Source organism: Sinohyriopsis cumingii, chromosome 5 (assembly GCF_028554795.1).
Source record: "Sinohyriopsis cumingii isolate HCF-2022 chromosome 5, ASM2855479v2, whole genome shotgun sequence".
In the NCBI taxonomy this organism is placed as follows: domain Eukaryota; kingdom Metazoa; phylum Mollusca; class Bivalvia; order Unionida; family Unionidae; genus Sinohyriopsis; species Sinohyriopsis cumingii.
In genome coordinates, this window is record NC_142965.1 from 17046768 (window position 1) to 17064629 (window position 17862).

General features: G+C 37.4%; 1 protein-coding gene across 3 annotated transcripts in view; it reads left to right on the forward strand.

The window, feature by feature from the left end:
* The window catches only part of LOC149798709 (podocan-like protein 1), a 39929-nt gene extending 26253 nt beyond the window's left edge, over positions 1-13676 (forward strand). For 2 of the 3 annotated variants that reach the window (XM_089957576.1, XM_089957575.1), the window contains exon 2: positions 12203-13676. In XM_089957576.1, coding sequence (XP_089813702.1) covers positions 12203-13579 — 1377 coding nt within the window. In that variant the 3' untranslated portion in view covers positions 13580-13676. Of the gene's footprint in view, positions 1-3538; positions 3633-12202 lie in introns of those variants that run through there. The other variant, XM_089957574.1, reaches the window with a different exon arrangement.
* The last annotated feature ends 4186 nt before the right edge of the window (positions 13677-17862 follow it).

The window sequence follows — 17862 nt, forward strand, 5'->3', positions numbered from 1 at the left end:
TAATCAGAGGTACGTTTAATTTATAATATCTGAAACTCATCCCTTACCATTTCTATATTTCAAACACGATTCACATTTTTGAAGAAGAAAAAAGTACTGAATAATAAGTCTAACACTGTAATAATTGGGCATTCCCTATATACCTAGCTAAAGTACGCCGATTCACACATATTTGTATGTTTCTATTCCGGTTCACTTATGCAGCAATAATGATAAATCCGTGTAATCCGAAAAAGTCCATTTGGTTGTCACCCTGTAAGTCCAAACATGGGTCAATATGAAAGTCCATGCACGGGGTCAGTATAAGTCCATGCATGGGGTCATAAAGTCTAAGGTGGAAGGAATTTGTTTGGCTTCTAAGATGAACTAAAAAGACCATCATGATAAACCACGTAATGAAAAGGGTAAATAAGGTCATAATTGTTAGATAACATTCCGTGACCGTGCATAAATTTTGTTTTCCACGTACGTTTTCTCTATCGTAAGATTGTTTGGGGATCGATAGCAATGGGAAGTTGAATATAATTGAATTAAAACAGGTCTTTAGACACAGCTACCCGCAACTGATTTTGTCTCAACAGAGTAGATCCACTGTATCGACCCGTGTGAAATGCGCTTCTAATTCTAAAGGGCATGAACCATTTGCAGCAGATGTATTACACTGGTCAACAGTGAAATCATTACTGACTTGAAAAGGCCCTAATCTGTAGTATTTTGGTGTGCCGAACACGAATATAACCGTGAAAAATTTGTATTGGCTCTCGTTTTGAAGATATTCATATACCTCATTTTCTATGTTTCACTGTGTAAATTTCTCCAGTAGGACTGCGGCAACATCCGGAATAATGATGTAACATTGCATAATACCATCATGCTCACATCATCCACAGTTGATTGCATCATTTTCTGATGCAATGCAATACTAATGCCATGCGGCTGCTGAAGTAAGTTGACGTCAGCAGTGTACTATACATGTGTAGGCCTATTATACTAATGCCAGGCGGCTGCTGAAGCTGACGTAAGCAGTGTACTATATAAAGCCCAATCAGATAGGTTCAGCATTTAAAATATTTTAGACGTTGTGCGAGACAGTTCAAGCTACTGTTACATAAAACTTATTATTTTATCCATTTACGTACAATAAAGAACAGTAATGCCTCGAAAGTGTGTTAATACCGCGGACAATTTTTGCTATATTTGTGGGGAAGTGACATTTGCCAACCAGAAGAAAAGTATCAATTCTCAAGTGAAGAAGGCATATCATCTTTACTTCGGATGCAAGGTTGGTGACCAAGACAAGCCTTGGGCTCCGCATATATGCTGTGCTACATGTACAACACAGCTTTCACAGTGGTTGAATTGCAAAAGGTCATCAATGCCGTTTGCAGTCCCAATGGTGTGGAGAGAGCCAAGCAACCACCTAAATGACTGTTACTTCTGCTTGGTTCCTCCTCTTTCCGGCGGAATAACGAAGCGAAAGAAGTCGAGAATAGTCTACCCAAACATGCCGTCTGCATTGAGACCAGTTCCACATGGTGAGGGACTTCCTATTCCAGAACCTCCAGCAGAATATTCTCTTGATTCATCTGACGAAGACAAAGGTGAGTCGACCTGTTCTTCTCCTGGTCCATCAGCATGCAGTGATCCAGATTTTCACTGTGGTGCATCATCAACCCCACACAGAATAACACAGGAAGAACTAAATGACCTGATTCGTGATTTGGACTTATCAAAGAACAAGGCAGAATTGCTAGGATCAAGACTCCAACAATGGAATCTTCTAGAAGAAGATGTCACAATTACTGCATATCGAAAGCGCCACCAGCAATTGGAGCCTTTCTTCAGAAAGGAAAGTAATCTGATATTCTGTTCCGATATTGAGGGCCTCATGAATGCTTTAAAAATCACTCATGACCCACAAGAATGGAGACTATTTGTGGACTCTTCGAAACTGAGTCTCAAGGCTGTGCTTTTGCACAATGGAAACATTCTTCCATCTATTCCAGTAGCGTATGCTGTCCACATGAAAGAGACATACGATAACTTAAGGCAGCTACTGAATTCCATTGAGTATAACAAGTACAGCTGGCACCTCTGTGGTGATTTGAAGGTAGTTGCCCTTTTAATGGGACTGCAGCAAGGATATACAAAATACATGTGTTTCTTATGCGAGTGGGATAGCCGAGCAAGGGAAATGCACTACATGAGGAAGGAATGGACTCGCAGGCAGAATGTAGCCATTGGAGAGAAGAATATCCAACACCCAGCTCTGGTTGAGGCTCAGAAAATCTTGCTACCACCCCTTCACATCAAACTAGGATTGATGAAGAACTTCGTGAAAGCCATTGACCGGACTTTGCCAGCATTCCGATACCTGCATGAAAAATTCCCTCGACTCAGCGAAGCAAAGATTAAAGAGGGAGTTTTTGTGGGTCCTCAGATTCGAGAGCTTTTCAAAGATGACCAGTTCAACAACTTGCTGGAAGGTGACGCGAAACAAACATGGAATGCTTTTCGCCTAGTTTCTACAAACTTCCTCGGAAATGTTAGGGCAGAAAACTATAAGGAACTAGTAGAAGACATGTTGATGAAGTATAAGAAACTTGGCTGCAATATGTCTCTAAAGATTCACTTCCTTCATTCCCATTTGGATTTCTTTCCTAGCAACTGTGGTATTGTTAGTGATGAACACGGCGAACGTTTTCATCAAGATATCGCAACAATGGAACAAAGATACCAGGGAAAATGGTCCACTACAATGCTGGCTGACTAGTGCTGGACACTCCTCAGAGATGCTCCCGAACAGCTGTACAAGAGACAGGCGAAGAAATCTAAGATGTAGTCAATGACTTGATTTTTTATAGGTAGGCTATTACAGTTGACCTTTTACTATTGGAATGCATTTCGTTATGTAAACATTAATTTCTTGCAGATTACAAAAAAACTAGAGCCAATTTTGCAATTTGACTGTCATATTCGTGTTCAGCACATAAAAATTGATAAGAATTGACTAATTTTATTTCAGTAACATGACTTTTGTAAAAATTTGTTGTCCAGTGTTATGTACAGTCAGGTCATTGCCAACATGGCCGCAAACCATGAATCCTTTAACGGTGTATTTGCGATTATATGTCGATCTCGCTCTGACTGACTGATAAACTTGATCTTCAATAAAACCAGCAAAGTGGTGACCAAAGAACAGTAAATTCCAAACATTTAAGAAGGCAATGCAAATCCTAGATAAAAGAGAAGAAACAAATGTATCACTACCACTATTGCTGCACTCCCCTAAACATGTTCCTGTCATTCCAAATTTGTTTAAACAATATTATAATAAATCCTCTATATTCATTTCCGAGTGGCAACATTATGACTTTCTCCTCTTTCAAACAGTCAGTAAATAACTTACGTTTAACCCTCACAAAGATGGTTATATTGCTAATATTTTTATTTCCACTGAGTTGCAAAGGGATTGGCAAGAAATTGGCTGGATATGACATTGACCATCCCATGATTATATCTTGCGTGTATTGTAAGAATTCCAGGGAAGTAACTTGACCTTAGTATATAAAGATAAGGTCCAGGACGCACTCATTAGAATATAAGTCTTCTTGAAAGATTCAGCCACCAAGGTATCTCTCTCTCTCTCTCTCTCTCTCTCTCTCTCTCTCTCTCTCTCTCTTGTGATCCAGGTAAATTGCCCTATGATTCCTTAAAGAAGTTTGGTAGGATTTTAGTTTCAAGAAGATGTACATTAACTACATTTGTGTATACACAATTCTAGATCTTATAGAAATTGCATGGTAAATATTTACAATATTGAAAATGGTTATATATCACGTCGAACGAAGGTGATCGAAGGAGATTCGATTTCAGTTGATTCAATCCTGAAATTAAATTTATCATTCTAACTGTACGGATGACTAACATGGAAACGATCGAGCACATACGAGAAAGAGCATATTTCGGTCGAATTTTAGAAAACGTTTCACAAGTATGCATGAAAAAGAGCTTAATGTAAGCCCTGGTCAATGCCCTGAATGACGTAACTCGGATTATAGTTTACACAATTTTTATCTTCTTCTGTCCTTCTAAATTGCGTTGTTGAATGACATAACAAGCATGTGGTTGCATGCCAGAATCTGAAACAGTTGCGCGCTTATGATACGTATAATATCCATAAGTGGTCATTATTCCATATCGGCCTAGTCTATAAGCTGAAATTATTTTGCTGGTGGTGCTTTTCTTAAAGTCATATATTCTTACGTATTGCATGCACAAGGCTCATAAAATGTCAAACACACGTTTCCATACTTGCTACTTTTAACCATATCATGGTATACAAGCAAACTTTCACTCGAAAAAAGAGAGATTACATGTGTTCACCATTAAAATGTGTTTACATACAATCAACAGTGCCGTTATAAAGATAACTTAATATAAAGCGAAAAGAACACTAAGAGTGTTTGTAAAAACCAATAGACTTTGAATTTAAAACTTTATTGTAAACATGGAGAAAAAAACCGTTTGTAATATATTGATATAAACGAATGACAAATACTATTTTCAGTGGCATGGAGAAGCTAAATACATTTGAGGAAATATTTCTTTGTTTATAATTGGTTTGAAATGCATTTTTTCTTGTCAACGTTTTTCATACGCGCTGCGCATCTACTGAATAGCTACTCATCTGTTGTTTATTTATTGTTCCTTTTACTTGTAAAAAAGTAAAACTAAAAAAACAGAAATAAACAAAAGCGTCAGACAAGATAATACTAATTATTTGCAAACGTAATTCGTACTGGTACACCTTTCCCTCGAAAGACACTGCAGATCAAAGAGTACACCACTAAGGGAAATAATGAGCACGTGTATTTTATGACAATACACGTGAATCGTGTAACGTTGTCCTGGGGTATACAATTTTACAGCAAGCAGTTCTTTATTCACGGTTGTATTATCTTACATTTGAGATGAATAGTTTTATTAACGTATTGAAAAACACATGGACACGTGTTAATTAATATTAATGTATACCAGACTTTGGTATTAGTCTACAACGTATGTATGCTTGGAAGAACGGTATCTCTCCCTACATGTATTTGGCTTTTTCTACAACCAAGCCCAGAGTTAATCAAATTAAATCTCTTTTGATGTTCAGTCTCTGTTCGCCAGATTATCGCTAGAGTAAGAGACGTACGCTAAGCAAAACTTTGGAAAAGGTCTGTCTACATCTGCATACGCTAAGTGAGACTTTGGCAAAGATCTATCTACAACTGCATACGCTAGGTGAGAATGTGACAAAGGTATATTAAATACTGCATCCGCTAAGTCAGACTTTGGTAAAGGTTTGTCTATAACTGCAAACGCTAAGTGAGACTTTGGCAAAGGTCTGTCTACAACTGCATACGCTAAGTGAGACTTTGGCAAACGTCTGTCTGCAACTGCATACGCTAAGCGAGACTTTGGCAAACGTCTGTCTGCAACTGCATACGCTACGTGAGACTTTGGCAAAGGTATATCTACAACAACATATGATTTTGAAAATGTGTCGTAATAAACATGTTGAGTAAAGTCTGATTGATTAACGCCAGCGTCCTTCACTATAGATTATATTGCATAAGTGTATGGCCTATGGATATTCAAAAACGATGCTGACGCCCGTTAATGGCTGGGTGAGTGCGAATTGACTTAGATTAATGGGAATCCATGTGAAGTACAACCGAAACGTACTCGTTTATCCAATCAATAACTGGTGCTCAATCCAAATATAAGCGGTACAAAATCAATCTGACAAACGATATTTCCCCATTTGTTTATATGATGGAATCGATAATGCAGTTCAGTCACGAACGGACATTCATCATTTCTCGTTTCATACGGTACGTTCATACCGCAGAGAAATATCCTTTTCAGTGTGTCTTTAATGTTTTTATTTGATACCGTCAACACATATATCCTACCTCAGCATAATAACGCGCACCATGCATGTCTTAAAATTTATTATTAAATATTTGCTGGAAATAGCGCAAGATTTCCAACAAATCAAACAATAAATTCAATTTATTGCGAGATTGTCACTCACCTGATGTTAATATTAGATCCTCTTTACTTGTTTTCAGGCATCGTTTTGCCAGGGCATTTTGCAATAAAGCCACTGCATGAAAACATATATTAGTGCAAAGTATATAGGGATAATCCATAAATAAAATAATAAATGCCTTAAAATGTAATATATTATTATCAGTCAATATTTTGACTGCAGTGAGATTGCCAGTCACCGTCTATATTATGTAATGATACAATACATTGAAAGAAGGAAAAATAAAATGTAGACACTATTTCAAATCATGCTTGTGTGGGTGTCATGCACTGTATAAATACCTACCCAGCCAATACATCGGACGGTACACAATGTCACAATATGCATGTCTATATTTATCACCTGTGACAAACAGCGGAAATGGATTTAACAATCTTTATGGCCAGTCTTTTAGGCATAGGAAGACAGAAAGAATGAGAGAAGGAAAGAAAAACGGAAAGAATATGTCAACATGTGTACGTTATTTTAATCTTAATCAACATTCATAGACAACACTTAACTATATTATTTGTTATTTACAGATGGACCTTACAATCTACAATCATGGACAAAGTTAAACACAGTTAACACACACAATATCGATATTCATAACACCTGCAATCATTTACAAAAAGAATTATGTATACAATATAGATGAAATTTTACACATGAAACTAATGCACATATAATTAACATTACATAGGAAGATATATTATGAATTATACAAAGTATACATAACGTAATAGAGTACTTAATTGCACGTCAAAAGTGTATCTGCAATCGGACTACCTTTTCCTTTCCTGTCCTAATATGAATGTTGCATTCTTGCACAATGAAAGACCACTTCAACAATGTCTGTTTTTCGTTATTCATTTTGGTAATAAAAGTACGGGGTTAAGATCATTTAATACAATAATCGGAGAATGGTTGAAATAGTATTCACTTCAAAGTGATGGGAATCCGATATCAAAGAAAAAATCATTCTCGACTGTGGAATAATGTATCTAGTGCTTGTCTCATTCTTTAAATCAAATAGCACACTGGAGGATCTGCACCAATTTGGCCTTCTTAAATCAAGGCTCTACTAAACCGTAAATCACTTGCATCAACAGACATCTTAAATGATTGAAATCTGGAGCTGACAAAACTGGTGCACTTCAGTGTATGTCCTTTCGCTTTTCAACAGCCTCTTGAAATTTGCTAGACTAATGTAACTAGGTTTCCGTAGTGAACATACTTGTCAGGTGTTCAGCAAGTTTGGAAATTGTCAGGTGTTCAGCAAGTTTGGAAATTGTCAGGTATTCAGCAAGTTTGGAAATATTTGAGCAAACTTAGTCAAGACATACCTAAACATCGCATCTGTCGCTGTTTACAAATATTTGCTTGGCATTCAGAAACAACATTGCCCTTAACTTCTACAGCATTAACTCAACCACATTCTACAATATATCTTAAACTATAACGCAAGCACAGTCAAGCTGACTTTTACATAACTTTGTTGACAAATGCGCATCACTGAGTCGATCAAAGTATTTCTGAAAGGTTTAAGTGTCATCATTCCACGTGTTATTATAGATGATAATGCATGCATCAGAGTTACATAGATCAGGTGTCAGCATGTTCATTAAATGTTGGCATGATAAATAAGAACCTTTCATACCAAAGGCTTCACTTTTTCTTCATAAAGTCCATTCGGATTTGCAAATGCAGAAATGTCCTTGAATGCAATTTGCCAATATCCTTTCAAAAGGTCAAACCTATTGGCATATTTTTCATTTCCAATATTGTTATTTTTTCATCGATTCTTGGAATTGGAAGTGAATCTGTTTGGGTGGCACTCTTGACGTTTATTTCGTCAGTACATATACCAAAATTAGTTCCTAATTTCTGAATACGAATACATAGAGAACTTCATTTACCTTTACTTGTTCAATAAAATCCTTCTCCGGCAAATGTTGAATTTCTTTCTTCAAACGTTCCTGCTTGAGTGGATTCATCATGTACATATGCTACTTCAAGTGCTTAGAGTCTAGTATTGAACGTCGTGGATAATTTAATTTGTTTATGATAGAAACAGGGTTTCATATACAAATATTAGCTGTTTAAGTTTACATTTTTTGGTGGCTCTAGTTGAGAAGGTTTCTGGTCCAGATTGTTCAATATTTTGGAATTCCGATCATTGGTTAAACCAACGTTACTATAATAAGATTGCATTCCATGCTCGCCATGTGGAGCAGGTACAACTAACCTGACTGATTAACAAGACTGTCTCTATCAGCATAAAACTTTAACACACTTATATGTCAAAGTTGTTTCTGTTTCCTACTCTCAAGAGTGATAATAATATAATTTACGTCACTTACTTTCATTCCAATACACTTAGCATCAAGAGGATTTTAAGAAATGGACAAGAGAGACATGACTCTGGCAACAGGCTGAAAATTCCTTTGCATATTTCATTCACAAATTGACACAATGGAAATGAACAGTTATAAAGCTGCACTCTACTTCCTGAATAAAACACTTTTCCTTAAAGACGACTCCTCAGACCAAGGCAAAAAATATCTGATAACAAAATGACTTTGAGAAACTGCCGTGTCCCTTAATATTTTAATAGAAAGAGAATCACCGAAAAGTGACATTGAACTTTTCAACATGACTTGTTAATAATTATCCATTATAGAATCAGACTGTGATTTGCTTGACCCAATCAATGTGTTGCTTTAAATACCGAACCTTATAATGAACCTCTTTGAAATAAGAGCGTTTGGAATATCTCTGTCTTTATTCTGTTGCATCTTTTGAATCTGAATGAATCAGAAATATCATGCCCTTTCTTTATAAAGTAACGGATAGGAAGAAGAAATAAGAATTTTTGTTCAGTCGTTGCCAATTTTTGATTTATATACCTTGTGCAAGATTGATATTTGAAACGAATTGTTTGAGCCTCCGGTGAGTTTTTCCCAAATATGTGCTTAGAGGACGACTTCCTGACAAATAAAACATTGTGAGTCAATGAATAGTCATAAGTTGTTCGAGCACCATTTTCCAAAGTTTCTACCTTTTACTCATCAGGACAGTTCCTGACGTAACTTTGGCTGGAATTCATGAGCTCTTCAATTAATGTGAGCTCTCTGAGGTTATTGCAATTTTCATTTGAATAACTTTATATTCCTATATTCCTATGTCGCAAAAAGCCTTTTCTGAAAATAATGTCATCTGAATGCAAATTTATATCACTTACGTTTAGCTACAGTTTAGCATCCAGCATGTCAGAAATCCGGTAGAGCATATAATTGCAAAAGGGAACACTAATGTCCTGACCTGTAATTTAAGTAAACATATTTATAAATATTACACTGGTCAACAGTGAAATCATTACTGACTTGAAAAGGCCCTAATCTGTAGTATTTTGGTGTGCCGAACACGAATATAACCGTGAAAAATTTGTATTGGCTCTCGTTTTGAAGATATTCATATACCTCATTTTCTATGTTTCACTGTGTAAATTTCTCCAGTAGGACTGCGGCAACATCCGGAATAATGATGTAACATTGCATAATACCATCATGCTCACATCATCCACAGTTGATTGCATCATTTTCTGATGCAATGCAATACTAATGCCATGCGGCTGCTGAAGTAAGTTGACGTCAGCAGTGTACTATACATGTGTAGGCCTATTATACTAATGCCAGGCGGCTGCTGAAGCTGACGTAAGCAGTGTACTATATAAAGCCCAATCAGATAGGTTCAGCATTTAAAATATTTTAGACGTTGTGCGAGACAGTTCAAGCTACTGTTACATAAAACTTATTATTTTATCCATTTACGTACAATAAAGAACAGTAATGCCTCGAAAGTGTGTTAATACCGCGGACAATTTTTGCTATATTTGTGGGGAAGTGACATTTGCCAACCAGAAGAAAAGTATCAATTCTCAAGTGAAGAAGGCATATCATCTTTACTTCGGATGCAAGGTTGGTGACCAAGACAAGCCTTGGGCTCCGCATATATGCTGTGCTACATGTACAACACAGCTTTCACAGTGGTTGAATTGCAAAAGGTCATCAATGCCGTTTGCAGTCCCAATGGTGTGCAGAGAGCCAAGCAACCACCTAAATGACTGTTACTTCTGCTTGGTTCCTCCTCTTTCCGGCGGAATAACGAAGCGAAAGAAGTCGAGAATAGTCTACCCAAACATTCCGTCTGCATTGAGACCAGTTCCACATGGTGAGGGACTTCATATTCCAGAACCTCCAGCAGAATATTCTCTTGATTCATCTAACGAAGACAAAGGTGAGTCGACCTGTTCTTCTCCTGGTCCATCAGCATGCAGTGATCCAGATTTTCACTGTGGTGCATCATCAACCCCACACAGAATAACACAGGAAGAACTAAATGACCTGATTCGTGATTTGGACTTATCAAAGAACAAGGCAGAATTGCTATGATCAAGACTCCAACAATGGAATCTTCTAGAAGAAGATGTCACAATTACTGCATATCGAAAGCGCCACCAGCAATTGGAGCCTTTCTTCAGAAAGGAAAGTAATCTGATATTCTGTTCCGATATTGAGGGCCTCATGAATGCTTTAAAAATCACTCATGACCCACAAGAATGGAGACTATTTGTGGACTCTTCGAAACTGAGTCTCAAGGCTGTGCTTTTGCACAATGGAAACATTCTTCCATCTATTCCAGTAGCGTATGCTGTCCACATGAAAGAGACATACGATAACTTAAGGCAGCTACTGAATTCCATTGAGTATAACAAGTACAGCTGGCACCTCTGTGGTGATTTGAAGAAAGTTGCCCTTTTAATGGGACTGCAGCAAGGATATACAAAATACATGTGTTTCTTATGCGAGTGGGATAGCCGAGCAAGGGAAATGCACTACATGAGGAAGGAATGGACTCACAGGCAGAATGTAGCCATTGGAGAGAAGAATATCCAACACCCAGCTCTGGTTGAGGCTCAGAAAATCTTGCTACCACCCCTTCACATCAAACTAGGTTTGATGAAGAACTTCGTGAAAGCCATTGACCGGACTTTGCCAGCATTCCGATACCTGCATGAAAAATTCCCTCGACTCAGCGAAGCAAAGATTAAAGAGGGAGATTTTGTGGGTCCTCAGATTCGAGAGCTTTTCAAAGATGACCGGTTCAACAACTTGCTGGAAGGTGACGCGAAACAAGCATGGAATGCTTTTCGCCTAGTTTCTACAAACTTCCTCGGAAATGTTAGGGCAGAAAACTATAAGGAACTAGTAGAAGACATGTTGATGAAGTATAAGAAACTTGGCTGCAATATGTCTCTAAAGATTCACTTCCTTCATTCCCATTTGGATTTCTTTCCTAGCAACTGTGGTATTGTTAGTGATGAACACGGCGAACGTTTTCATCAAGATATCGCAAAAATGGAACAAAGATACCATGGAAAATGGTCCACTACAATGCTGGCTGACTACTGCTGGACACTCCTCAGAGATGCTCCCGAACAGCTGTACAAGAGACAGGCGAAGAAATCTAAGATGTAGTCAATGACTTGATTTTTTTATAGGTAGGCTATTACAGTTGACCTTTTACTATTGGAATGCATTTCGTTATGTAAACATTAATTTCTTGCAGATTACAAAAAAACTAGAGCCAATTTTGCAATTTGACTGTCATATTCGTGTTCAGCACATAAAAATTGATAAGAATTGACTAATTTTATTTCAGTAACATGACTTTTGTAAAAATTTGTTGTCCAGTGTTATCTTTAAAGTTTAGTCTACACTTAGTGTCAAATGTATCTATATACTATTTTGTTTACAAATGCCCTTACAATATACAGTCGTGGACAAAACATTAACGCACAATAAAGAGATACATTACAATGTAGTGGTTTACAAATTTCCTGCGTGGAATGGATGGTTTAAAGTTACTCGACAGTCTACTTGCATGATAATAGAATGAATTCTTTAGAATGAGATAAAGGCTATACATTTCACAGACAATTGCTCGTCATGTAGCTGAGCAATACTATTTTTAGAAATGAGTCTAATGAATATTGAATAGGTTGCACTGAATCGATAATTGCCTATGGATTCAAAGACTTTTCTTTCCTTCTTTCAGATGGATATTTTTACTGGACTCATCCTTTGTCATTGTTTGATGCTGGCTATAGCGGCCAATATCTGTCCCAATACAGGTGAATGCTCATGCACGTTCGATTTACTCGATTGCTCTGGACGATATCTGACAGACATACCACACTTTTATCATTCAGACCGTGTCTTTCAAATACTTCGTCTTGATTCGAATAATATTTCTATAATCAATAATAGCCTCTTTAATGGCATTAAGGTATCCGATATTCTACTGAGTATCAATAGCATCAGCAAAGTTGAAGATGGAGCCTTTATCGGAGTTGAAAGTAATATAACCGAGCTCGATCTGAGTCACAATAAACTGCTTACCATTCCTACAGCTATAGGGACACTGAGTAGGATACTCAGACTTAACATAGCTTTCAATCCCATCAACGATAACTCTTTTGACAGTGGAGAAGATGTTCTACGGAAAGTTGGTAAGACTCTGATTGAATTTAGTTTCGGAGATGACGCTCTAAATGAATGGCCGCATACGCTTCGCCATCTTGTAATATTGAAGACTCTAAACGTTTTGGCTGGATCTTTTAAGACTCTTCCCCCTGCAGCTTTCCATGGCTTTGAAGGAACCTTGTTGAACCTTCGCATCGAAAACACGAAGCTCATTGCTATCCCTGTCGCTTTGTCCAGACTCATCTACCTTGAGAGACTTAACTTTGATCACAACCATTACATAGGAGACGCTGGAATTCTGGTTCCCGCTTTTTCTTCGACAATCTTGAGACACTTAAAAGATCTCACACTAAAGGACAATTATCTTACCGTGTTTCCCAATATCCTGAAATATCTGGAAGGAGTGCGCAAACTCAGTCTGGAGGGTAACAGACTCGATGTCATCGACGACAATTCTATTGCAGTCATTGCGTCCAGCAAAGTGGAAGACCTCAGCTTGAAAAGCTGCAGCCTAAATCGAGTGCCAGGTGCCATTTCCCGTATGATGAATCTTACTATACTGGACCTCTCAAATAACACAATCCGTACATTTGAGAGGAACGATTTTACGAACATGAGCCGAATTACGAATCTGACTGTATCGGGAAATCCACTTATATATATTTCTCCCGATGCCTTCAGCGAGCTACACAGTTTGATTTATCTCAATCTGCAAGACACCTACCTGATGGAAATACCAACAGCAATACAAAACAGTAAAGCACTTATGGATATTATCCTTCCATCACATCTTCAAATCAGCTGCACATGTGATCTCGCGTGGCTGAGGAGCTACATGAACCATCACAATCCGAAACTGCATATCCAGGGCATGTGTGAGACCATCAATTCTAGCATTGAAGACTACCTGAAAAATTTCATCCCTCTTTGTCCAAATTATAGACCGTAAAATACTAAGACGTTTGATCTTGATTGTGCTATAGATGACATAAACCTTTATTGATTTTCGCTGCATTTCCGCATTAAATGGAAACACAGGATCTTTATTCCGTTGTCTTCGAGTATGAGATCTCTAAACCTCTTTCTAAGAACTCGCCAATCATTATATAACTAATGCTTAGTCGAAACCTTCAACAGTTCCATTTAATTATCTTTGATATTTAAATAGTTTTGGATGATGTACTTTTGTTATCTTCTTTGCTAGGCGAGTACGCGTAACATAATAATATTTATACATATATATCAGCATGTATTTTTAGCAAACTAACTGATATTACTGGTAATAGAATATTTGCCAGTTTGATGCAATTATGAATCATAGGCTTGGGGTTAGAGGAACACGGAAGTAAATCGCTAATGGCGTTATCAATCGTATTAGACCCGACGTTAGGATTGTGTGAAAGTCTCGGTCATGTAAAGGATAGATTCAATGCGCCAGGGATCTCTACCTCCGTATAGTGCGAGTCACTTAAAGTTTGTTAAAAGAATACAACTACAAATTTCTGCTATCATTAATGATTAAAGTGATTGAAACGTCTCACTGAACATCACTTTGTAAAAAGATACCGATGCTGGACACGTGTTTCAATCATCGAACGAAACTGTCAGGGTGTAATACTATATAAGATTTCACCTTGTCATAACAAAGATGTAGTACAAAACAGGGAAGGCCCATGAGAAACGAGCACATCAACTGCTGTGTGTTTATTGCCAGACATTTTGTATACATTGGCTACGTAATTCTCCATGCAATATATGAGTTTCCGAAACTAATAGCATTAGTAATGTGAAGCGTCATACATATATGTTACGTATAAGGCCTACGCGAACATTTTATTTGCGTAACGAAAATATAATTTTTCATGAATTTATATGATGAAACAAAAATAGTCTCGTCACTTTATGCTTAATTTGGTCTGAATTTGTATTTTCTATGGAGGTTCTCATGCGGGGGAAATCACGAAAAAAAAAAAAAGAAGCTATGGTAATTCAGCTCGATACCTATTCTAGTCATTATACGGACAACTCTGTAGAAGAAGTACACGGCTAAAAGATTACATGCATGGAGTTACACACTCCGTCACCAGCACACTTGGCTACCAGTCACACTGGTCAATCAGTAGGCCAGTTTGGTCATTCTAGCAATCAGCGCCCACGAATCTCGGTCAGGAACACCCGATCACCTGGTACTCGACCAGCAACACTGTTTACTCAGCTGTATGGCTGCTATGGTTCAGCTTCACAGCCGTTATGGTCACCTTCTTTGGCTAGCTCTGCAGCTGGATCACTCCGATAACTCTGTTCACACTAATCATTCTGATCACTCTGGTCACTGATCACTCTGGTCACTCTGATCACTTCAATCACCTTGATAGCTGCGACTCCGATCACTCTGGTCCCTCTGGTCAGCTAAACAGCTGCGACACCGATCAATCTTGGCAGCGGAAAATACATATAACACAGTGTACTATGCATGCCAAGGGCATATACGATAAAAAAAAATAATGACGTTATATACGGTAAGCTACTCAGATTACATTATAGGCAAAATAATTACAAAACAATTTACAAGTTGAGGAGTGAACCTAACCGTGCCCGACAAGAATCCTTCGGTACTAAACGTTTCTTAAAAATGCTAATATAAATCTCTTGCTAAGTCACAAACAAGAATAAAAAATATTTGTATGATACTACGTGAGCCGAATCTACATAGAAAATATACAAATATAAACATGGTGGTGTAATAGTTATAACTGATACACAAGAATTTAATAACTCACATACCTCTACAGCTTAAGATGTGCAAGTCCTTAAAGTATCTGTTGACATCTCTCATTTCTTGCCAGCACAAAGCTGGTTTCAAGTCAAGAGATGACACCCTGGTTTTCCAAATACGTGTGTTTTGCATGGTTTCCCTGCCCCCCATAATATGTGTTCAGTGTTGGTGTAAAAAAAATGTAATAGTTCTAAATAAGTAATTTTGTTAGGGTTCATCTTGGCTCTGTTCCATCAATATCTTTTAGTTATCCCTCCTTTTTGGTACTGGTCTGTACTTACACCCCATGGAGCTCATACATTCCTTAAACCAAGGTTCAAGAAGCTAGAATGTAATACTCTTGACTAATATACCGGTGGAGTTTCTGGTCGGGAGGACTCCTAGCTCTCAACCACTCCCTAAAACCAATCAGAATAGGATTATCCGTGGACATAGTCCTCGTGGACAATCCTCTTAGAGGTTCGGGGGGAGGGAGGGGCAGTTACCATTCCTAGACCCCGTTTCTTGCCGTTACGTGGTGTTGTAGTTTTGTTTCATCAGTTATACTTCATGAGAAATACTAAGTTTAGCATTCCTGTATATATTTAATCCATAGTCATGAATCAAAGTCCATATTCGTTCCTGTTTTGTTGCCATGGTATTGTACATTTGTTTCATGGGTTATACTTCCTTAGAAATACCAGCTGATTCACTCTCGCCTCGTGGTCGGGCTTATACACGCAATTTCCTCCCTTGCTTCTTTACGACATTACTCCTGTTCAAGTGAACAACAGAGTGAATCAGACCGCACACTGACAAGACGTTCCGTAATGTAAAGATTTTGACCTAAGGTAAGGTATTTATACACAGACGATGCCGCAATACATCGTCTGTGCGTTGGAAGTATTCGGTTCTTCGCATCGAAAGCACTTCGCACGTGCGGCATAGGATGAACCGAACTCACTATTTCGAAATCTTTGTAGAATGTACATAAATAACCCTCGGGTATCGTTGTACACACAAAAAAATGAAACCCAAGTGCATGTATTTAATAAATAAAAGGATTTATACAATTCCGTGACAAATATATAAAAAGTTTGATATCAAATTTTGTAAAATCAAATAAATTGGGTAGCATGAACATTAATGTCAGTATGTTAAATAGATTTTTGGTACTTAGCTGACACAGCAATATTTCGATTTTGCAGATATACTTTCAGAGAAATAACACTGCTGTCTGAATATTCAGTGCATAGCCAAAAAGATCAGGCATTTAATCCAACAAAAAACAATATGGACCGACACGCAGTTCACCATATATTGTATGAACTTGAATGTTCCTTCTGAATATTACTAGATATATATTAATAAAAAATATTGTATGATCATAGGACATGTAGAGCATAACACAATATATCTAGAATTTGAAGAACTGACATCATTACTTATTTGAAGTGACTAGAATGAGTTATAAATCCCTATCAACACGACAACGATTCCCCAGACTTATAGATACTGACCTTGCCTCAGCTAAGAGATACAATGACCCAATCATTGTTTCAATAATACTCTATGCAAACGGCAAGTAAATATACTTGCACATATAAAAATATAAAATACAAGGAACATATTGAGTCCTGGTACATTAACAATAATATTCATCTCATACTAATTTCGTGCACGTAAACAAAATATATGGCTACTTTAAATATATGTTGCGATCCAGCTAGGGTATTATAAATAATACTGCAGTAGATGTGCATTAACAAAATACGAGAGTCCAGGCAGCCAAGTGGACACCCTAAATGCATATCACAGCTAAACATTCATTAGAATTTTTTCTTAAAAAGTTTCACGAATCAAGTTAATAAATATATTCAGCATAAAGACTTTAATTTCTGTTAAATAAAATAGGCATAGACCTGGTAAGTTCAATTCCCATTTAACAAGTTGATTCATTATTCGGAATTTTACGATCGACATACGAGTCACTGTTCTTTGTGTTGTCCCTTCTACTCATCTGCTTCAATAATTTTCCGCCTTTCATCTTTCCTTCTTTCGTTTGTTTCCGCCTCTTCCTACTTTCTCCTTTATTCCTCCCTCCTTGGACTTCTTCTTAAATCCTCCTTTCCTTTCTCTTTACTTCCTCTCCCGACTTCTTCCTCCTTCGTCTACTATTGTGCCGCCTTATCCGTGCAGCCAAGAAAGAATACAACAAGGGATATACTTTCTTTCATTCCTACCCAATCTTTAAAGTTATAATACACACTATATATCAGAATGTTCATTCATTTGCTAAATAACTCAAAAATGTGCATTAAAAATGCATAATTTAACTTATGAAGAACATAATCAAGATAATTTGTGCATCTATCGATCTTTTACGGCAAACGCTCCGGAAATATTTTTTATGCTTCCGATCATGTAAGGATTTCGGAGGTGACATGCCTCAAGTTTAGCGTAAATGGTGACGATGA